Source organism: Theileria annulata, chromosome 4, assembly GCF_000003225.4.
Source record: "Theileria annulata chromosome 4, complete sequence, *** SEQUENCING IN PROGRESS ***".
Taxonomy (NCBI): Eukaryota; Apicomplexa; class Aconoidasida; order Piroplasmida; family Theileriidae; genus Theileria; species Theileria annulata.
The window spans coordinates 164,815-184,812 of NC_011098.1; the positions used below are offsets into that span (position 1 = coordinate 164,815).

General features: G+C 27.0%; 7 protein-coding genes across 7 annotated transcripts, besides 7 other annotated features; 3 read left to right on the top strand and 4 right to left on the bottom strand.

Annotated features, from left to right (window-relative positions):
* Window positions 1-343: 343 nt before the first annotated feature.
* TA07785 (uncharacterized protein) lies at window positions 344-3,844 on the top strand (the record flags this gene model as incomplete). The annotated part of the gene is made up of 1 exon (XM_947679.1): window positions 344-3,844. The coding sequence occupies one exon, from the start codon at window positions 344-346 to the stop codon at window positions 3,842-3,844; it is 3,501 nt and encodes a 1,166-aa protein (XP_952772.1).
* Window positions 449-517: a sequence feature (7 probable transmembrane helices predicted for TA07785 by TMHMM2.0 at aa 36-58, 78-100, 136-158, 173-195, 197-219, 293-315 and 353-375).
* Window positions 575-643: a sequence feature (7 probable transmembrane helices predicted for TA07785 by TMHMM2.0 at aa 36-58, 78-100, 136-158, 173-195, 197-219, 293-315 and 353-375).
* Window positions 749-817: a sequence feature (7 probable transmembrane helices predicted for TA07785 by TMHMM2.0 at aa 36-58, 78-100, 136-158, 173-195, 197-219, 293-315 and 353-375).
* Window positions 860-928: a sequence feature (7 probable transmembrane helices predicted for TA07785 by TMHMM2.0 at aa 36-58, 78-100, 136-158, 173-195, 197-219, 293-315 and 353-375).
* Window positions 932-1,000: a sequence feature (7 probable transmembrane helices predicted for TA07785 by TMHMM2.0 at aa 36-58, 78-100, 136-158, 173-195, 197-219, 293-315 and 353-375).
* Window positions 1,220-1,288: a sequence feature (7 probable transmembrane helices predicted for TA07785 by TMHMM2.0 at aa 36-58, 78-100, 136-158, 173-195, 197-219, 293-315 and 353-375).
* Window positions 1,400-1,468: a sequence feature (7 probable transmembrane helices predicted for TA07785 by TMHMM2.0 at aa 36-58, 78-100, 136-158, 173-195, 197-219, 293-315 and 353-375).
* A 96-nt stretch (window positions 3,845-3,940) lies between the features above and the next one.
* On the bottom strand, window positions 3,941-5,215 carry TA07890 (uncharacterized protein; the record flags this gene model as incomplete). The annotated part of the gene is made up of 1 exon (XM_947680.1): window positions 3,941-5,215. The coding sequence occupies one exon, from the start codon at window positions 5,213-5,215 to the stop codon at window positions 3,941-3,943; it is 1,275 nt and encodes a 424-aa protein (XP_952773.1).
* An 88-nt stretch (window positions 5,216-5,303) lies between these two features.
* On the top strand, window positions 5,304-6,437 carry TA07895 (uncharacterized protein; the record flags this gene model as incomplete). Its single annotated transcript, XM_947681.1, has 1 exon — window positions 5,304-6,437. One exon carries the CDS (start codon window positions 5,304-5,306, stop codon window positions 6,435-6,437), a length of 1,134 nt encoding a protein of 377 aa, XP_952774.1.
* Window positions 6,438-6,520: 83 nt separating this feature from the next.
* On the bottom strand, window positions 6,521-7,522 carry TA08000 (uncharacterized protein; the record flags this gene model as incomplete). Its single annotated transcript, XM_947682.1, has 1 exon — window positions 6,521-7,522. One exon carries the CDS (start codon window positions 7,520-7,522, stop codon window positions 6,521-6,523), a length of 1,002 nt encoding a protein of 333 aa, XP_952775.1.
* A 952-nt stretch (window positions 7,523-8,474) lies between these two features.
* TA08055 (DEAD-box family (SNF2-like) helicase, putative) lies at window positions 8,475-12,861 on the bottom strand (the record flags this gene model as incomplete). Its single annotated transcript, XM_947683.1, has 5 exons — window positions 8,475-10,648; window positions 10,795-11,722; window positions 11,880-12,067; window positions 12,564-12,756; window positions 12,847-12,861. The coding sequence occupies 5 exons, from the start codon at window positions 12,859-12,861 to the stop codon at window positions 8,475-8,477; spliced, it is 3,498 nt and encodes a 1,165-aa protein (XP_952776.1).
* A 676-nt stretch (window positions 12,862-13,537) lies between these two features.
* TA08060 (T-complex protein 1 (TCP1) chaperonin, putative) lies at window positions 13,538-17,013 on the top strand (the record flags this gene model as incomplete). Its single annotated transcript, XM_947684.1, has 7 exons — window positions 13,538-13,741; window positions 13,937-14,204; window positions 14,668-15,315; window positions 15,635-15,917; window positions 16,282-16,397; window positions 16,510-16,671; window positions 16,829-17,013. 7 exons carry the CDS (start codon window positions 13,538-13,540, stop codon window positions 17,011-17,013), a joined length of 1,866 nt encoding a protein of 621 aa, XP_952777.1.
* A 190-nt stretch (window positions 17,014-17,203) lies between these two features.
* On the bottom strand, window positions 17,204-18,839 carry TA08165 (uncharacterized protein; the record flags this gene model as incomplete). Its single annotated transcript, XM_947685.1, has 6 exons — window positions 17,204-17,499; window positions 17,789-17,998; window positions 18,313-18,388; window positions 18,421-18,492; window positions 18,595-18,680; window positions 18,773-18,839. 6 exons carry the CDS (start codon window positions 18,837-18,839, stop codon window positions 17,204-17,206), a joined length of 807 nt encoding a protein of 268 aa, XP_952778.1.
* Between the last annotated feature and the right edge of the window lie 1,159 nt (window positions 18,840-19,998).

A 19,998-nucleotide genomic window follows, 5' to 3' on the forward strand; every position in this document is an offset into this window, starting at 1 on the left:
CAAAAATAATATTTTTATTGTGTTAAAATAAAAAAAATTTTTTATTGGGATATTATTATTTATTTTTTAAAAAAAATAATTTCTTAATTTTGTAATATATCCAATTATTAATGTAATTTGTGTAATATTAGTCTCAATTTGTAATTAATAGTGTAATATACTCTAAATGTGTATTATTAATCTAAATGTGTAATTAATACTGTAATATGTATAATATACTTTAAATCTCTATTAATACTGTAATATAGTCTAAATATGTAATTTATGCCTTAAATCTCTATTAACAGTGTAAAGTACTCTAACAATCTCTTAACAATCTAATTTAACAATTGAATAAATAGAAATGGAATTAAATGATATAAGATATGAATATATAAAATCAAAAAGAAAAGAAATAATAAATTTATTTAATAATAATAAGAATTTTAATATAACACAATGGGATATACATTTATTTTTTATTGGTACAATTTTCATATTAATAATCAAAAATATTATAATAAATAATTTATTTCTAACATTACAACATTTTATTATAATATTATTATTAATTAATTTAAGATATCAACGGGATATTTTTACACATTATTCTACAATATTTAATATTTTTATTAATAATATTTTTTTTATCATTAATTCCAATTATTCAAATAAAATTAATAATTTTAATAATTTAAATAAAAATAATTTGAATAATTTAAATTTAAATAATTTAAATTTAAATAATTTAAATATTGGAGAATCAAATTTTAATGGAATTATTAGTATAATAATATTTATATTAATTAATATACATTTAATAATTTGGTTAATATTAGATAAAAAATTAATTGGTAATTTTAATTGTATATATGATAATATATTAGAAATAAATTTAATTAATATATTTGAAATTTTTTCATTAATTTTAGGAATATTATTTTTCTTTTCAATATTATTTTTTATTATCAAATTATATTCTATATCATATTTAATTATAATTATTATATTATTTTCATTATTATCAAGATGGAAATTTTTATCCATTCACTCCAGTAACGGTGGTTCCAGTAACGGTGCTTGTACCAACCGTACCAATAGTAATAATACCTATAGTAATAAGTCATACAGTAGTAATAATACCTATAGTAAGGATACCTATAGTAAGGATACTAAGGTTAGGAATACTTATGGTACATATGTTAATAAGTATATGATTGATAAGAATAATTATTTTCCTATAGTACAAACATTAGTAACATGTTTAATAATAATAATATTAATTATATTATTATTAATTATATTATTTACTAATAATAATTTTATTACACGAAATACTAATTTTATTAATTTTATTAATACAAATACTAATTTTAATAATACAAATACTAATTTTAATTTTATTAATTTGAAAATAAAATTATTTATTATAATAATATTATTAATAATTTTATTAATAATTTTTATATTATTTTTATATTATTTTTTTACTAGAAATAATTTTCTACATGAATTTTTATTTTCTAAAATTATTCTAATATTATTTAATAATTATAATATACAATTTGTCTTTGAAAATAAGAAAAATAAGGAAATAAATGATAATTTGGATAAAAAATTAAATTTGGATAAAAAATTGGAAAATAATGAAATAAATGATAATTTGGGGAAAAAATTAAATTTGGATAAAAATGAGAAAAAGAAGGAAAAAGAAGAAAATTCAAAATTAGATCTGGATATGAATATGGATATGAATATGAATATGTTGAAAAAAGAATATTATATAGAATTAAGAATATATTATATAAATATATATAATTATGTATATAGAATAGAAAATATATATAAAAAAAAGAAAAAATTAATTTATAGAAATATAAATTTTAATAAAATATTAAAAAATTTAAGTAATAAAAGTAATAAATTATTAAAAAAAATATCAAATAAAAGTAATGAATTTTTAAAAAAATTTTCCAATAAAAATTTTCTACAAGATGATATGAATATTATTATTAATATAGATACTAATAGTACTACTCCCGGAAAGGGAGCTAATTTTATGGGTACAGAGTGTACTATGGGAAAGGGAGCTAATTTTATGGGTACAGAGTGTACTATGGGAAAGGGAGCTAATTTTATGGGTACAGAGTGTACTTTGGGAAAGGGAGCTAATTTTACAGCTATGGAGTGTACCCCTGGAAAGGGAGCTAATTTTATGGTTACAGAGTGTACTACCGAAGAAAATTCCAATACTATTGCTGTTGTAACTAATTTTGGGGAGTCGAGTACTTTTACTGAAGGATATATTATTAGTGATGTAAGTAGTGAGGTGGATGGAGAGGATAGTGAAGGAGGTGAGTGTGATGGTGGATATGGTGGAGTTGGAGGATATGGAGTTGGTGTTGTTGGAGCCCCTTTCGGGACTGTTGGAGGTGTAGGAGCAAGCACCGTAACTGAGGAAATAGAATTAAATAGAATATATTTATATATACAAGAAAAAATGTTGAAGAAATATAATAAAAAATCATTATACTGTTTATTACGTAGTTATTATCCATTAGATTTAATTAAATATCAACATCAAACAACATTACTTAAATATAAATTATTACAATATATACAGCAATTTTATCAATTTAATTTATTTATTAATTCGGTTTTTCCCGTTACGGTGTCTGGTACTACAGAAAATACTGAAGAAAATTCTAATACACAAATTGCTGCTAAGGTAGCTACAGTTATTAAGGATAGTAAGGATACTAGTACCATTGGACCAAGCACCGTTACTGAGGAAAATTCTAATACTTTTGCTGCTGTAACTAAATTTGGGGAGTCAGGTACTAATGAGGGAAAGGGAGCTAATTCTATGGTTATGGAATGTACTACCGGAAAGGGAGCTAATTTTATGGGTATGGAATGTACTACCGGAAAGGGAGCTAATTTTACAGCTACAGAGTGTACTATAGGTAGTGGTGGTACTATGGGAGCAAGCACCGTAACGGAAGAAGAATTAGATATAATAAATACATTTACAAATTTAAATGTAATAAATAAAAGAAAAAAGAAAAGAAATGTAAAATATTTAACAAATTTATTTTCAAGAAAATTTTCTAGTAAATTTTCTGATAATTCCGTTACGGTGACTGGTCCCACAGCTACTAAAGGTACTACGGATAGTACAGTTGTACCAGGTACTACTAATGGTAGTACTAATGAGGAGAAAATTTTGAATGAAATTGCTGCTGTAACTACTAATAGGGGATTAGGTACTAATGTGGATACTAATACTGTTACTAATGGAGTTAATGGCAGTGAGGAAGGGGCTGGCCATGTACCAGTCACCGTTATGGAGGAAGAAATAAATGGATTACAATTAAATATGAAATTATTTTCATTAAATAATTTAAATGAAATAAATAAATTAAAAAGAAAATTAAATATAATAAATTATACAAATTCTTATAAAAAATTTATGAAATTTAATAAAAATATAAATGATTCTATTGGTGGTATTACAGATACCACAGGTACAATCACTGTTACTAAAGGAAATTCTACTACCAATATTGCTGCTGTAACTACCATGGGAAAGGGAGCTAATTCTATGCTTATGGAGTGTACCCTTGGAAAGGGAGCTAATTTTATGCCTATGGAGTGTACTACTGAGAAAAATCTGAATACAATTGCTGCTGTAACTAATTTTAGGGAGTCAAGTACTAATAGTACTAATAGTGATGAATCTAGTAATAATGAGGAGTATGGTACTTATACTGATGATACTTCTGTTGTTGGTGTACCTGACACCGTAACGGAAGAATATGTAAATAATATTATGAATGAATTAATTAAAGATTTAAATTTATAAATTTTAATATATAAATTTTATTACATTAATTTATATATTATTCATTATATATTATATATTAAATTAAATTAAATTAGATTCGTATGTTGGATTGGGTTAAAAAAGATTAATAATTTGATTAATGAATTTTGGTGAAATATAATCAAATTTATTATTTAAAATTAATAATTTAAATTTATTAAAATCACTTTCATTACCATTACATAATTTATTATTCATTAAATTTTTATACATTTGTTGTACAGTTACGGTGTCTTCCGTTACGGTGCTTGCTCCAACAGTACCTACAACCCCGAAAAGGTCTTCCTTAACCCCGAAAAGGTCTTCCTTAACCCCGAAAAGGTCTTCCTTAACCCCGAAAAGGTCTTCCTTAACCCCGAAAAGGTCTTCCTTAACCCCCAAAGGGGTTTCCTTAATATTAGTACCAGTATTAGACCCGAAAGGGGCATCATTAGTACTAGCTCCCTTTCCAACAACTCCCTTACTATCCTCAATATTACTAGTAGTACACTCCATAACCATAGAATTAGCTCCCTTTCCAGGGGTATCAAAAGTGTCATTAGCTCCCTTTCCGGTGGTACACTCCATACGCATAGAATTAGCTCCCTTTCCCGTAGTAGTAGTATTAATAGTACTAGTACCAGGTACAACTGTAGTATGGGTAGTACTACTACTATCTGCTTGAGCAAGCACCGTATCGGGAGACACCGTAACGGGATTAATAATTGGTAATAAAAAATAAGTATCAAATATACTAAAAAATGAATTATCAATTGATAATATATAATTTCCAATATCTTTATTCAAATTATTCAAACTTGTATTATTTGGTCCAAAATTATTCAAATTTGTATTATTTAGTCCAAAGTCATTCAAATTATTGAGTTTAAATTGATTAAATTTATAATTGGAAAAATTTGAAATAAAATTTTGTAAAAGTAATCCAATAAAATTTATAGTAAAATTTGTATTAAAATCATTATTTAATTTAAATAATTTTAATATATGTAATTTATTTTTTATACCAATTTTTAAAATCTTATAGAATAAATTTAATAAATTTAATTCATTTTCTAATTGTATTAATGATATCTTATTCGTATATATTGTCATTGGTTTTGAATTTTCTATACATAATATTATACTTGGTAATGGTATTTTAGGTATAAATATATCATTAATATCCAAACTATTTTCTAATTTATTATTTTTATTAATTTTATCCGAATTTTTATTAATTTTATTATTATTATTAATTTTATTATTATTATTAATTTTATTTTTATTTAATTTATTCAAATTATTTTTATTATCCAAATTTTTATTTTTTTTTAATTTAATAACCTTTTTATTAGATTTTTTATTTAACATTTTATTTATAAATTAATTTAATTAATAAATTTATATTTTAATATATATATTAGTCTGGGGTGTTAAATTTATATTAGTTTATATATTAATGAATAATCATTATGATAATTATACTAAAAATGATAATTATAGAGAAAATCAAAGTTATACAGAAAACGACAATTATAGAGAAAAAAATGATTTAAACAACAAACATACAGACAACGTCAAATATAATGAAAATGTTGATAATTATACAAAAAATGACAAATATAATGAAAATGTTGATAATTATAGAGAAAATCACAATTATAGAGAAAATGACAAGTATAGAGAAAAAGATAATTATAGAGAAGATAATTTGAATGAGAATTATTGGTTTAATGATCCAAAATATAATCAAATTAAATCAAAATATTCAAAAGATAAAAGAAAATTAAATTACCAAATAGACTACAGAAGAGATAACAGAAGAGATAACAGAAGTGACTACCAAAGAGACTATAGGACTGATTACACAAGAGACTATAGGACTGACTACAGAAGAAATGACCAAAAAGATTATAGAAGAGTTAACTACCAAACAGATGACCAAACAGATGACCGAACAGATCACCACTCGCGAGATCACTACCAACAAAATAACTACACCCGAAACCACTACCAACAAAATGACCCAAGGGATCACTACTCCAGAGATAACTACCAAAAAGATTACCCAAGAGATCACTACTCCAGAGATCACTACCAACAAAATGACTATACCCGAAATCACCACTCGACAGATAACTACACCCAAGATAACTACCACCGATCAAACGACTATACCCGAAATCACCAACGAACAAATGTTTATAACCGTAAAAATCATAAATTTTATCATAACTATACATTAGAAAATGATCAATTTGACCGTTCTGTTCGATCTGTTGGATCTCGTCGATCTCATCGTTCGGAAGATTCTGTTGGTTCTCATTGTTCTGTTCGATCTCATAGTTCTGTTGGATCTCGTCGATCTGTTGATTCGGATGATTCGAGTATAAGTATAGGTAATAATGATATGTATATGGAAGAAGAAGAATTAATGAAGAAAATGATTGGAGTATCAAATTTTGAAACAAGTAAAAATAAGAAACATGAAAATATAAATCTTAAAACTATTAAAAAAAAAACTAAAAGAAAATATCGACAATATATGAACCGTCGTGGTGGTTTCAATCATCCATTATCACCAATACAATAATTTCACATTCATCCTTCCCAATCATCCTTCCCAATACCAATACCAACACCAATCATCCTTCCTCCATCAATTACAATAATCTTTTATAATTTATTTAATTTATTGTATAATTTATTTAAGTTTAAATTTGATTGTGTGATTTGTAATAAAATTAATTGATTTGTAATTAGTAAATTTGATTCTTTAATTAATTTATTTAAATAATTTATTAAATTATTTATATGATATTTAAATTTATATTCTAATATTTGATAATTTCCATTTATTTGATAATTTTTATTTTTTTTATTTGTTATTAATTTTAATTTTTCATTAGTTAATTCTATAAATAATCTTGATTCTATTTGTTTTTCAATTATTTTATTTATTAATTTCTCCATAACGGTGTCAGTACCACGGCAACCAGCCCCGAAAGGATCTACCTCACTAATTCCCTTAGTATCCTTACTACTAGTACACTTCATAGGCATAAAATTAGCTCCCTTTCCGGGGGTACACTCCATAGCTGTAAAATTAGCTCCCTTTCCAGTGGTATCAAAAGTGTCATTTAGCTCCCTTTCCCTATTACACTCTGTACCCATAAAATTAGCTCCCTTTCCAGGGGTACACTCCGTACCCATAAAATTAGCTCCCTTTCCAGGAGTTACGGTGCTTGGTCCAGTGGTACTAGTAGTTAAGTTATTAGTATTAGTACTGTTAGGAGTATCCTTATTACCAGTAACCTCAGTACTGTTGTTAGTACTGTTTGGTGGACCAGTCACCGTATTGGAATTATATGATAAATATAATAATAAACGTTGTAAAATTGATAAAGAAATTTCTAAAGATTTTTGTGAACAATTCATATAAAGAAATGATATATCAAGAGTTTCATAAATTAATTGTAATATTTGTCCATTTTCTTCATTTTTACATATTAATATTGTTTCTATTGATAATATTAATTCATTTATACTTTTCAATATATTTTTATAAATTAATTCATAAAAATTATTCAATATCTTTAAATTTATTCTTAATTTATTCAAATTCTCTAAATTATTTAATTTATTTAATTTATTTGATTTTATAGAATTTTTTTCCATAATTCATTTTATAAGAGTTTACATTAGTTACTAAAGACATTATTATTGTTAGTATTGACAATTGTATTGTTTTTAATTTAAATAATATTAATTTAATTGATTTAATGTATTTAATTGTTATATTATTTAATATTTTATTAGATCTAATTATTATTTTCATAGATCTATAATAAAACACTATATATAGTATTAATAATATAGATATACAAAGATAGTATTAAGAGTATTAGGTATACAAGGGTATTGGTAGTAGTTTAAGGGTAGTTGAGTGTATAGTACTATTAGTATACAATAGTAGTATATAGTAATGAGTATACAAGTGTATATTACATGGTATATACTAGGAGTATTAGTAGTAGTATTAGGGTTTTAGTAATTAGGTATATTAGTATGTGTATACTCGTGAATTAGGGTTTACTAATAGGTATATAAGGAGTATTATAGTATTGAGGGTTTGTAGTATATACTCGTATATTAAGGAGTATCTTAAGAGTATTAACTACTGAGTGTATTATACAGTATATAATTATGTGTATAATAGTAAATTAGTGTTTTTAAAAGGTCTATTTATGGGTTTTAAATATTAGTTAGGTTTTTGAGGGTTATTTACTATTAAGAATATTAGGTAGATATATTAGGGCTACTGGCCACTGTATAACTAAGGGTATTAGGCATATTAGGTACTAGAGTACTACGGTATTACAGGTACTTAGATATATTAAGTAATATATTACTGTCTATATACTATACTTCTTTAGTATGTATACTCATAATTTAGGGTTTTATTAACTAGATATTAACGGTATTTAGATAAGTGTATACTCGTAATTTAGGGTTTTATGTATACTCGTAATTTAGTATGTATATTAAGTACATTAGTGTTTTACTAACTAGATATTAAGTATATTATTATGTATATTAAATATATTAGTGTTTATTAATAGATGTTATATTAATGATGATTGAATAATGAATTAAGTTGTAATTTATTATATGATTGATTAATAATATATTCTTCGATAGTATTTTTAACGAAAAGTTTATAGACGTGTACGATTTTTTGTTGTCCTATTCGATGACATCGATCTTCTGCTTGTATATCATTATATGGATTCCAACTCTGATCCATTAATATTACATGATTTGCTATTGATAAATTTAATCCTACATTACCAACTTTTATACTAATTAATAATATATAAACATCTTCATTATTAAATTTCTTTATTATTTTCTCTCGTTCTATTAATGTTACTGTACCATCTAATCTTAATATTGGTTTCATATTTTCTAATTTCATTATATATTCTATTATATCCAAATAATTTGTAAATTGTGAAAATATTAATATTTTTTCTTTCTTTTTAATTATATTCGATATTAATTCTAACATTTTTCTTATTTTTGTACTTTCTAAATATAATTTTTTATTTATTTTATTTATATAATTTTTTAATTCCGTTACGGTGTCAGTACCACGGCCAACAGTACAATCAGCCCCGAAAGGGGTTTCCTCACTACTAGTAACCTTACTATTAGAAAAAGTACTTGACTCCCTAGAATTAGTTACAATGGCGATTTCATTCAAATTTTTCTCACTAGTACACTTCATAGCTGTAAAATTAGCTCCCTTTCCGGAGGTACCAAAAGTGTCATTAGCTCCCTTTCCCTCCGTAACGGTGCTTGCTCCAGTAGAATCCTTAGTAGTATTATTAGTATGGTTAGTACTATTAGTAACCTCAGTACCAGTACCTTCAGTACCCGTTGGACCAAGCACCGTTACGGGAGACACCGTAACGGAATCACAATATTGTAGACATTGTAATAAAAGTTGATGTATATTGAAATCAGAAAGTGTAAATAAATATTCAATAATTTTATTTAAATTATATTCATGAAATTCTTCATGTAATTTTTTTATTATTTTTGATATTTTTGGTAACATTTCATCTTCATATATTTTTCTTATTAATAATGGATGATTACATATTCTTCTTAATTTATATATTTTATTATTTATTTCTTCCGTTACGGGGTCAGTACCACGGCCAACAACAGCATCACCCAGGCCATCAGTACCAACAGACCCGAAAGGGTCTTCCTTAGCCCTCAAAGGGTCTTCCTTAGCCCTCAAATGGTCTTCCTTAGCCCTCAAAGGGGTTCCTTCATCTTCCTCACCAACTTCCTTAGTATTAGGAACAGTACTAGTAACTCCCTCATCCTCAGTATCCTCAATACCCCTAGTATTAGTATCCTTAGAATTAGTAACAACAGCGATTTTATTAGTATTTTTCTCCGTAACGGTGCTTGCTCCAACAGTACCAATATCCTTAGTAGTAGTTTCCTCAGTAGTAGTTTCCTTAGTAGTAGTTAGGTTATTAATAGTACTCTTAGTATTAGTAACCTCAGTGGTAGTGGTAGTACTGTTTGGCGGACCAGTCACCGTAACTGGATTAATAAAAGATTGATAAATATAATATTGATAATTAATCATATGACATGGTATGAAATTGGAATATTTAATTGGTAATTCATTAATTACATTTTTTTTTAATCTTCTTAATATAAATGGTGTTGTTAATTTCTGTAATATCTTCAATTCTTTACTTATTTTATATTTTTTATTATTAAATTCTATTATATTATTTATTTTCTTTTTTAGTTTTTCCGTTACGGTGTCAGGTCCAACGGCACCAGTTCCCTCAGTACCAATATCCTTAGTAGTACACTCCATACCCATAGAATTAGCTCCCTTTCCCTCATAAGTATCCGACTCCCCAAAATTAGTTACAACAGCAATTTCATTAATATTTTTCTCACTAGTACACTCCATAAGGGTAGAATTAGCTCCCTTTCCAATAGTACACTCTGTACCCATAAAATTAGCTCCCTTTCCCGGAGTATCAAAAGTGTCATTTGCTCCCTTTCCCATAGTAGTAGTTAGGTTATTAGTATTAGATTGTGTAATAATTTGTATGAAAGATTTATATTTAATGAATGAATTGATTAATTTTTCATTATACAAAATATTATAAATGGAATTATTAATATCATATGAATTGAAATTATTCATTGAAAATTGTAATAAATTACATAATTCATTCATATTATTCTGTATTGGTGTTCCTACAATAAATTTATACATCCTAACATAAATTAACTAAATAAAATTTTCAACTAAATAGAAAAAATTTCTCCGTAAGGAGAAAAAATTTCCTCTAACTAATTAAATTAAATTAATTATTTAGAATTAATTAATTAGGGGAAAGAACCTGTAATTAATAATTTATGATTGAATTGATAATTGGATAATTTTTTATATATATTAGAATTGGAATTTTTAATTAAATGTGCTTCATCAATTATTAAATATTCAAATGGTTGTAATTTCTTCATTAATTTTATATCATCATTTATCATACCAAATGTTGTTATTATTATTATAAATCCTTCCGTTACGTCCGTTACGGTGCCCGTTACGGTGCTTGCTCCAACTGTACCAACAGACCTGAAAGGGGTTTCCTTAGTATTAACTCCCTCTCCCTTAGTATCCTTAGTATCCATAGTACACTCCATAGCTGTAGAATTAGCTACCTTTCCAGTAGTACACTCGGTGGCTGTAAAATTAGCTCCCTTTCCCGGAGTATCAAAAGTGTCATTTGCTCCCTTTCCCATAGTAACGGTGCTTGCTCCAATGGTACTAGTCTGAGTACTAGTATCCTTAGTACTATTAGTTAGGTTATTAGTATTAGTAACCTCAGTGCCAGTACCTTCAGTACCCGTTGGACCAAGCACCGTATTGGAAAATTGATAATGTAAATTAAGTAAATATTGTAATATATTAATACGTTGTGATTGTGTACCATGATATATAATAATATTTTTAATATTTGTCCATAATTTCAATTCATTATACCAATTATACATTATATTCAATGGTACTATTATTATATTTATATTCAATCTTCTTATTATATCCTCAGTATCGGTGCTTGGTCCAACAGTATTAGGAATATCCTCACTATCTGTAGTAACAGTACTCTCAATATCCTCCTCAATATCCTCTTCAATATCCTCTTCAATATCCTCAGTAGCCTCAGTATCAGTATCTTCAGTACCAGTGGGACCAGTCACCGTAACGGAATTAATATAATTATTATAAAGATATTGTAAAAATATACAAACTTGTACTGTTTTACCCTAATTATTAAATATAAAAGTGACTAGTACTAACTACACCCCGTAAGGGAGCTAAATAACTGTATAACTAAGGAACTATATAGAAGCCCCTTTTGGGGCTAGGGTACTACTGTCCGATGGACCTGACCCCGTAACGGAATAACTAAATAAGAATTACTAATCCCATTTCATCAGCAAGTATAGCATTAGAAGAATGAAAATTATGTATAATTGATAACCAATGAACACCACATTGTTGATAATTTTTAAGTTTATGAAATGAATCAATAGATTTAAATTTTGATAAATTACCAAATGTACGTGTTATCTTCAAACAACCAATATCATATATTTCATTACACATCTCTTCCAATATTCTTTTCATCAATTTCTATATACAAATTATGATTAATCAATAATTAATGGAAGTTAGTTAAAATTATGAAAAAATAATTAACAAAATAGTGATTTTAAAAATAAATGTTGAAAATTGATCGGGTTAGAGGAAATAAATTTTCCTCGCCAAATCAATTCTTGCTGCACCTAAACTACCTAATCTAGTAGTAACTATAGTAACTAGACTAACTAAAATTAACTAATTTTAGGAAAAAATAATTAAGAAAATAGTGATTTTAAAAATAAATGTTGAAAATTGATCGGGTTAGGAGAAATAAATTTTCCTCTCTCCTCTCAACTTGCTGCTGTAACTACTTATATCGAAAAAATAATTACAAAAAGTAAAATAAATATCAAAAAGGTTGCAAAAAGAGTAATTAGTGGGGTAAGCTCAATTAAGGTGTTACGTTACGGAGCTTGGTCAAGCAGATTAGGATAACTAGGGGAATAAATAACTATATATAACTAAGGGAACCCCTTTCAGCGGTTAGGATATTGGAGCTGCTGTTGCAAGCACCGTAACGTACTTGTGAAAGTTGATAAAAAGAATAAAAAGATTCTAATGATGATAAAACTTGTTTTTTAATACGAATTTCATCTTTAGTTTCAATAATTTCATCATCAGATTCTAAAAAAAAATTAATTATATATAAAAATTTCTATTAATAAATTTATTTAATTTAATTATTAAAATTACCTGAAAATTGTCTTTGTTTAAGTTTTCTTTTCTTTTTTGTTGGTGTTATACATTCATTTTCTTCCATTTATTCAATTAAATTCAATATTTTACACATTCAATTCAATTATTCTTCATTTATTCAATTTAATATTTTACAAATTCAATTAATAAATTTAATAATTAATAACATTTTAAAAATTTTATTATAAAATTAATATTCAAAAAAATAATATTTTACAATTTAAAAAAAATTAATATTTTACACTTAAAAAATTAATAATTAATTGTAATATACTGAATTTAGATTAATAAATTATAATATACAAAATTACGATTACAATATACAAAATTACAATTATAAAAATAAATATTACAATTATAAAAATATTACAATTATAAAAATATTACATTAATAAATATAATAAATATAATAAATTAAATTATAAATATAATAAATATAATAAAAAATATTTAGAGATATTATTTTATATAATTTGGCTATTAGTACACCCCCATCCAATAAAATTATAAATTATTAATTATAAAATTTTAAAAATTCTTTTTTTAAAAATTTTTATTAAATTTATTTTTATTTTATTATTAAATTTATTCATAGAATCTTAAAAATAATTTATTATAATACAATTTCTTAATATTAATACTGTTACTCATATTGACACCGTTACTAATATTAATACCTTTACTAGCATTGACACTGTTACTGATATTAACATCGTTACTTAATTTGTGTGAAGAAAAAAATGGATAAAGGAATGTATTTAGTATTTAAACCAAGTTTAAAGAAAGAATCTGATCGTAAAGCACAACTTGCTACAATACAAGCTTCTAAAGCTTTATCTGATATTGTACGAACAACTTTAGGTCCACGTTCTATGTTAAAAATGCTCTTAGATCCTATGGGTGGTATTGTTATAACTAATGATGGGAATTCAATATTACGTGAAGTCAGTTCTATTTCCACATATTTTAGAATTATTTAAATTATTTAAATTATTTTAAAATTTTTTCCCACAATTTATTTTTTTTCTTAATTTAATTATTTTTTTTCTTAATTTAATTATTTTTTTTTATTTTTTTCTGATTTAATTATTTTTTTTCTTTAATTTAATTATTTTATTTTGATTAATAAATGATTATAGATAGATGTGAATAATCCTGGAGCAAAATCATTAATAGAATTAAGTCGTAGTTTAGATGAAGAAGTTGGTGATGGTACAACAAGTTGTGTAATACTTTGTGGTGAATTACTATCAAATTGTGCTACATTAATTAAGAAAGAAATTCATCCTACTGAAATTATTCAAGGTTTAATGGAAGCTCTTGATGATACACTTGTTGCACTTGATCATATTTCTATACCAATTAATATTAATAATCATGATAAATTATTAAATATTATACAATCAAGTATGTTCTCCATTACGGTGCTTGCTCCAGCAGCTCCAATATCACTAACCCCCTGAAGGGACTTCTTAGTCCCCGAAGGGCCTTCTTAACCCCCAAAGGGGTTCCCTTAGTTATACTTAGTTATCTGTAGTAGTTATACCAGTAGTTATGTCCTGTTTGACCAAGCTCCGTTACGGAGCTCTTTAGTTATATACCCCAAGATTACATAGGTATACACTTTTTTAGCTCCCTTTCCGGTGGTACTTAGCTATACAGTTATTTAGTTCTTTAGTTATAGTACCAATAGGAGTAGTTAGTTGTACAGTTATTTAGCCCCGAAGGGGCTTAGTTATATACCTGAGAGTACTTAGTTGGTCATTCAGTTCCCTACGGGGTTCCTTAGAGTACTTAGTTGTTTAGTTATAGTACTTACGGGGTACCGTTTGACCAAGCACCGTAACGAGACACCGTAACACTGTTATAGGTTTAAGTACAAAATTTAGTAATCGTTGGGGTAATTTAATATCAAAATTAGCTCTTGATTCTATTTTCAAACTTTATAATTCCAATAAATCTAATCAAATCAATCTTACCAATCAATTGAATGGATTGAATGGAGTTAACGGAGTTAATGGTACTAATGGATTGAATGGAACTACTGTTACTAATGGAGTTAATGGAATAGTTAATGGACTTAATCATACTAATGGTACTGAGGGAGTTACTGGAACTAATGGAACTACTGGAGTTACTACTACCGTTGGACCAAGCACCGTAACGGGAGACACCGTTACGGGAGACACCGTAATGGAAGAAGTTACTGTATTGGATATTAAAAGATTAATAAAAATAGAGAAGATAATAGGTGGTTATATAGAAGATTCGATAGTATTGGATGGTGTAGTAGTGAATAAAGATGTAGTCCATTCAAATATGCGTAGACGTATTGAGAATCCAAGAATACTAATATTAGATTGTACTTTGGAGTATAAAAAAGGTGAAAGTCAGACGATGGTTGATATTTATGATGAAACTGTTTGGAATAAATTATTATTACAAGAAGAAACTGAAATTAAACAAATGTGTCAATATATTATTAATTCCAATTGTAATCTTATTATTACTGAAAAAGGTACGCGTAACGGTGCTTGCTCCAGCAGCTCCAATATCACTAACCCCCCGAAGGGGGTCTTCTAATTAATACCTTAGTTATATAGTTAGTTAGCTCCCTTTCCCGTAGTACACTCCATAGGCATAGAATTAGCTCCCTTTCCCGGGGGTACATAGTGCCCTTACGGGGAGTAGTTAGTTATTATGGGAGTAGTTATTTGGTTAGTTAGGTATTAGGGTAGTTATTTAGGGTAGATAGTTATATACTTCTAGTTCCCTAGTTAGTTCTATAGTTACTGTTTGACCAAGCACCGTAACGTAGCACCGTAACGGATTTATAGGTGTAAGTGATTTGGCCCAACATTATTTGGTAAAAGCAAATATAACATGTTTACGTCGTGTTAGAAAGAGTGATACAAATAGAATAGCAAAAGCTTGTGGTGCAACGATTGTAAATCGTCCAGAAGAAATTACAGAATCTGATATTGGTTACAATTGTAAATTATTTCATGTTGATAAAATTGGTGATGAATATTATTCTTTTTTTGATCAATGTATTAATACTAAAGCTTGTTCTATTCTATTAAGAGGTTCTTCTAAAGATGTTTTAAATGAAATTGAACGGTACGTTACCCCGTTACGGTGCTTGCTCCAGCAGCTCCAATAACCACTATCCCCCGAAAGGGGTCTATATAGTTCTTTAGTTATATACTCTTACAGTACTTATATACTTAATAGTATTAGTTATTAGGGGTACTTAGTTATTTACCTAGTTAACTACAGTACTTATAGTCCATATACTACTTATATACCTTACAGGGATTTATTTAAGCCTTAAGGCAGTATTTATATACCCCTAGTAGTTATACACAGTAGTTATTCAGTCCTGAAGAGGCTTAGTGGTTAGTTATATACTTCTAGTTCCCTAGTTAGTTCTATAGTTACTGCTTGACCAAGCACCGTAACGGACACCGTAACGTGGTTATAGGAATTTATATGATGCATTATCAATATGTCGTAATATAATTTATAATTGTAAATTATTACCTGGTGGAGGTGCTACAGAAGTTTATATCTCCAATTATCTCAATCAACAAATCTCCAGTAATCATTAACTTACACATATTACTCATACTAACACACATATTACTCATTAGTTACTCATACTATTACTCATTACTCATATTACTTATTAATTATTGATATGATGATATAGAGAAGGTTGGATTGAAGAGATTAAGTTATGAATGTGCTAGTAAAGCATTTCAAGTAATACCAAAAACATTAGCACAAAATTGTGGAATTAATCCAAGTTCGTTACGGTGTTTCGTTACGGTGCTTGCTCCAGCAGCCACCAATATCACCAGCCCTGAAAGGGGTTCCCTAGTTATATACTCTTACAGTACTTAGTTATATACCTTAGTTATATACCCTTATAGTACTTAGTTATATACGCTTACAGTACTCTTTAGTTCTATAGTTAGATATACCCCTTACGGGGTACCGTTTGACCAAGCACCGTAACGCTGTTATAGTTAAATTGATGAGTGAATTATTAATGTTACATAATAATGGTGAAATACATATGGGTATTAATGGTGAAACGGGAGAAATAATTAATGTAATCAATCATAATATCTATGACATTTATCTTGTCAAATCACAAGTCTACAAATCATCATTTGAATCCGTATCTTCAATTACTAATACTCAATACTAATACAATTATATACTTAATTTATATATCTAACTATACAATTAGTTATACTATTAACTATTATTTGTAGGCTTGTATGTTATTGAGGATAGATATTATTGTAAGTGGAATTGGTAAAAAAGAAGAAACTGTTGATGATAAAATTAAATTAAATGAACAATCTCTAGACAATTAATCTTATTCATTAATCTTCTTATTCATTAATATGTGATTTATTAGTAGATTCATTAGTAATAGTATTAGTAGTAGTACACTCCATAGCTGTAGAATTAGCTCCCTTTCCCTTAGTAACGGTGCTTGGTCCTAAGGTACTAATATCCTCAGTATTAGGAATACCCTTAGTAGTAGTACCATTAATAGTATATTCATTAGATTCATGAGTGGATAGATATTTTTTTTTATAATGATTAGTATATAATTCGAGATATTTAAGACATGTTAAATTTAATCTTGTATTAATACCAAATGGTAATTTTATACATAATTTATCTATAACAGCGTTACGGTGCTTGGTCAAACAGTATCTCAGTAAGGGGATATAACTAACTACTAAGCCCCGAAGGGTATGACTAATCCCCGTAGGGGACTGAATAACTACTATATATAACTAAGTAGACCCCGTGAAAGGGAGCTAAATAACTGTATAACTATAGTAGCCCCTTGGGGGCTATATAACTACAGTAAATAACTACTAAACCCCGTAAGGGGTATAATTAGGGAGCCCCTTCGGGGCTATTAGGATCCATTACTGTCTGGTGGACCTGACCCCGTAACGAACCTAAAAACTTGTATAATAATTTTAATGTAATATTTAATTCTTTAGCAATCTTTTTAATAGAAAGATTAGTATAAAAGAGTTCAATTTGTGCTGGATCACAAATATTAAGAAATTGTAATAAATCCCAAATTGCTGAATAACTTATTATTCCTCTCAATTCTTTTGTTAAATCTATAGGTACATATGCACCTAATCTACAACATGCATCTCCTATAAATCCGTTACGGTGTCCGTTACGGTGCTTGGTCCAACAGAAATAAGTAGCTAAGGAACTAACTAAAGTACTCGCAGTAAGGGGATATAACTAACCAACTAACTAAAGGTATAACTATCTCCCTAAATAACTACCCTAATACCTAACTAATCTACTAACTACTCTCATAATAACTAAGTACCCCTAATAACTAATACTATTAAATATATAACTAAGTACTTAGAAGGGTATAGATAACTACTAGGTATAACTACTGTAGATAACTAAGGGAACCCCCGGGGGTTAAGAGAACCCCTTTAGGGGTTAGTACTGGTATCCGTGTGACCAAGCACCGTAACGGAGATACCTAGAAAATCAATATTAACACCAAAACGTTCACTAATTTCCTAAAATAAAATTTAAAAAATTATTAATTTACTGGTAAAGTTTGTTGATGTATACCACCTTCAATTGTAAGATATTCTTTCTTTAATGATTCCAAATCTCTATCCTAAATATCCAATTCACATGTCCATACAAATTATTAACTATATAAATTATTAACTATATAAATTATTAACTATATAAATTATTAACTGTATAGAGATTTTACGGTAGTAAAAGAAGTTATAGGAAATTTCTTAACAAAATCTTCTTGTAAATTAAATGTTAATGGTACTAAATCTGGTAATCTAACAACTAAAAAAACATTCAATCACATATTTAAATTACTATTTAAACATTTTAATAGTTAATTGATTGTTATTTAAGAGATGATTAATGGAATTTACTTGGTTTTGACATTTCATTGAAGAAAGTTGTATCATATATTATTGGTGCTTTTTTTATTTCTTCCATTTCTTCTTTTGTTATTTCTTCATTTATATCCAAATCCAAATATCCAACCTAATCAATATATCAATACTATCCAAACTAACTAATACCCCTAAAAGCTCTTAACTACCTAAATAGCCTAGACTAGTTAATAGGCCTAAATTAAGCCTTAACAGGCCTAAATAGCCTTAAAATAGGCTTATATACCTAAATAGCCTTTAATTACCTTAGATACCTCTTAACTACCTACCTACTCCTCAACTACCCTTTAACTACCTACCTACTCCTTAAATAGCCGTTATATAGCTAATAGCCCTTAAGTACCTAATATCCCTTATATAGCTAATAGCCCTTAAGTACCTAATAGGCATAAATACCTACTGTAGCTAATATAGTTAAGTAGCCCTTAACTAGGCTTAATAGCCCTTATATAGCTCTTAACTACGTACTAATCTATTAACTATATAAAAATTGGTATTAAGATTACAGGATCAGTATAGAAATGTATAAGATCAAAAATGATTTCTAATCTTTTAATTTTAATACTTATATCATCATTTTCATGTGTATTATTCAATATATCAATCTAAAACATTCATTTCAACACTATTAATTCATTAATAACTCAATTGAAAGTCCATTTATTAATTTAAATTTGTTAATTGAATTTTATTAATGTTTGTTACCATTTCATAAATTTCTTTTAATTTATTTCTTGTAATTTGTGATAAATTTATATTTTCTGGTGTTAATTCTTGTTTCACTATCTTCTCATAACGCCATTCCTCTTCATTATTATTCACATATTTCAACCTATCATTACAAATTAACCAATTAATTATAAAGAGTATTAGGGATTATTCTAAGGTTATTAGGGCTATTTAGAGTAGTCTAAGGGTATATTAAGGAGTACTAGGTAGTTAAGAGTAGTTAAGGCTAATTAAGGGTATTAAAGGGTACTTAAGGTATCTAAGGGTATATTAAAGGTAATTAAGGTATTTAAGGCCTTATAGCTATAAAGGTATATTTAAGGCTATTTAGGTATCTAAGGGTTATTTTAAGGTATTAGGTATCTAAGGGTTATTTTAGGCTTATTAACTATTAGAGGCTATTTAGGGGTATTAGGTAATTAAGGCCTTTTAAAGCCTCTAAGCCTCTTTAAGCCTTTAACCCTATCTTAACC